Source organism: Gregarina niphandrodes, assembly GCF_000223845.1.
Source record: "Gregarina niphandrodes unplaced genomic scaffold scaffold00053, whole genome shotgun sequence".
NCBI lineage: Eukaryota > Apicomplexa > Conoidasida > Eugregarinorida > Gregarinidae > Gregarina > Gregarina niphandrodes.
In genome coordinates, this window is record NW_011645820.1 from 70,931 (window position 1) to 73,717 (window position 2,787).

Genomic DNA, 2,787 nt, shown 5'->3' on the forward strand with positions numbered 1-2,787 from the left:
CGAGAGTTAGGATTACCCTGGGCTCGATGTCATTATTGGGTGATACAACGAGTGTCACAGTCGCAGGTCATTCCCTTGGATGCGAATTGCGCGTCATTGACCTTTGGGGATCTGACCAGAATCTTTGGAGAGGAATGCTGGTGCATTCTTGATGAGCTGCTTCGTGACCAGCACAACTTGTTGGACTACGTTGACCATGGCGGTAAGCCAGTAGAACAGATCGAAACTGAACGGTTGTTTTATACTCAAATCACACGTTTATGATAGCGAAGAAGCCAACAGGCGGACGGTCGATTTGAAGCGCCCCCTCCCGGGACAGAAAAGAGTACACCTTACGGGTTAGAACGCACACGGGTGAGTAATGAGATCAAGACATAAAAAGGACGCACTAAAGCTTCCCGCAAATGTAAGCCGTAGCCAGTAAGGCAGGACCCCAGCAACTCTGACGGAGTGGCCAACACCACAACTTCACAGTCGAACCAAGCAATAGCATCCCGACGGTGTTCTTCGGCAATTGGATAGGAGGATCTGGCAGAGCAGGATTTTTAGTTGAGGCCGTTTCGCATAGCGGGCCGTAATTTGAATCTCTTCGGGGACATTGGAGCACAGATCAGCGGAGCAAGAGTGAGTGGGCTGCGTATGTAGCCCAAGAGGACTGGAGAGTGGCGAGTTGTTCTTTACTGTCTGAGCAAACAGGGCATCAACAACGTAGTTGTTGTACTCGCACGTAAGGGTCTCACTTGGTCTCAAAGTATTTGACAACTCTCGCGTCCCAATTACGTTTAGATTGAGTGAGCTTCCGGCAGCGCGATTCGATCCCTGGAGTGTGGGATGTCGGCATCAAATAAAAATCTTCAACTCGAAAAGAGTACACGACGGGGTTAGCCGGCCGCACCCACCAGGACGCACCAGGACAAGTCCGAGCGCCCTAAGAGTACACCTTAGCTTTTCGAAAGAGTACACCTCGCGGTTTAGAACACAGAAGTGGATGCGGATGCACACGGATGAGGTCAAAGCTTTTGCCCGAAGTTGCTGGCGAAATAACTAATAGTCTCTTCACGGTGTTCTTTGGGAACAGAGTCTCTCCAGCACTTCACGTGGCAGTTTGTCAATTTGTATTCTTTCCTTTGGAATAACGTATAGTACTTAACCAAATCAGTCTGGTTGGTGAAATAGTCCCTAACCGTCCCCCAGCGAATGTTCGTGCCGGATGGAGTGGCGGCCTCAGTACTCAGCTCTATGATCTCGCACTGACAATGTTCCGACAGGTTTGTCCGACATGTCGGACCGTCGCTGTCACAATAGCTAGTGGGAATGGTTTGTTCTACTGCATTGTGTTTGACAACAGGACCCTCCCGCAAATGTAATACAAGGTGCCCCACAGATACAACACCAGTATCGCTGAACCCGTATAAGTCTCCACCTACCCACTTCGCGACACCCCTTGCTCGCCCCCCCCCTGTATTCGAGACGGTCACCTGTGTCTCCGTTGTCGGTAAACAGGCACTGGTAGGGCTTCACGTAGTAGTTGACCGCATCCCAGACAGTAGGCAAATCGTACTTGAACGGTTCGCCGAAATAATGACAAGTCACGTCTTGACCATTCTCGTCAGTGCAAACTATGTTGCCGCCGCCGACCTGGGACCAGTCTAACGTCTTCCAACCGCCCGGCGCTGCTTTCACCATCGATTGGGGCTTCATCCGGTGAAACGCATCGTTGCAAGTCCCGGGGGGTACTCGTAGCGTCGCCAACTCGTATCCAGAAAGTAGTGTCGTGATGTCATCGATGTTTGGCTCGGGGCGCTTTTCGGGATTCGGATGGCACTGGTTGACCAAGTCGTACTCGGACACGGCTAAACAATCGTACGCCAGGGCTCGCTGGTACTTCAAGGCCTCGGCCTCATACGGGTGGAGCGCCGAGGACGGTAGTTGCGTCGTGGATAGGAATCGCGTCGTGAGCAACGAAGAAGAGCTGGTGGCCGTGTTGCCTGGGGTGGCAGTGCCGGATGGAGTAGAGTTGTGGGTCCTCGCGTCGGTTGGAGAGGAGCTGTAGGCCGTGGTGTCCGATGGAGAGGAACTGTCGGTAGCTATTCTCGGTGCTAACACGGGGAACCAATGCTTATTGTGCGGACCAAAAAAGTGTAGTAGGAGCCCTGTAAACGTCAGGCCACTTACAGTCGCAATACCCGCAACACCAAGACGTTTGTACAACCCCGGACGTCGCCAGAAGCCTTCGCTTCTTTCCCGAACGGCCTGGCCCTCGATCTCAATACAATTCACGAAAGGCATCGAATCCTCAATTTTCGTTAGCTGGAACTTGATCCCGGACTTGTTCTTGTTCATCTGCATCTAGCGGCCTCACATCAGTGATCTCCAGCTTCTTGCTCCAGTCAACCTCGGTGTCTCCGGCATTCTCAGTCTCCAGCCATTCCATCAGCTTCCTGCCGAATGCTTTCTTCAAGGCCGCATTGGCGGCTGATGGATCCGCGTCGTGCAGATGGTTCTTCATGGCCCGGGCAAGCAAGCGCTCGATGCGAGAAGAAGCCTTCGCTTGCTTCTCGGATTCCCCGGGCGGGTGGTAGACGCGGAGCCGGTTCCAACGATTAAGCCAGTCGTAGTCCGTAAGGCAGGACCCCAGCAACTCTGACGGAGGAGCCAACACCACAACTTCAGCTACGCCCTTCCCGTCAGAGACAACGGCCATCCTCGCAATACAGCCGTCGGTAGAAGACAACTTCCCATTGGGATCGACGAACGCCGCCAGTGCTACAGAACCTGACACATTAA

At 53.1% G+C, this 2,787-nt stretch overlaps 1 protein-coding gene across 1 annotated transcript; it reads right to left on the reverse strand.

The window, feature by feature from the left end:
* Positions 1-1,478: 1,478 nt before the first annotated feature.
* On the reverse strand, positions 1,479-2,289 carry GNI_165990 (putative transmembrane protein; the record flags this gene model as incomplete). Its single annotated transcript, XM_011134894.1, has 1 exon — positions 1,479-2,289. A coding segment is annotated over one exon (811 nt), but the record flags the coding sequence as incomplete, so codon positions are not given.
* Positions 2,290-2,787: the final 498 nt, after the last annotated feature.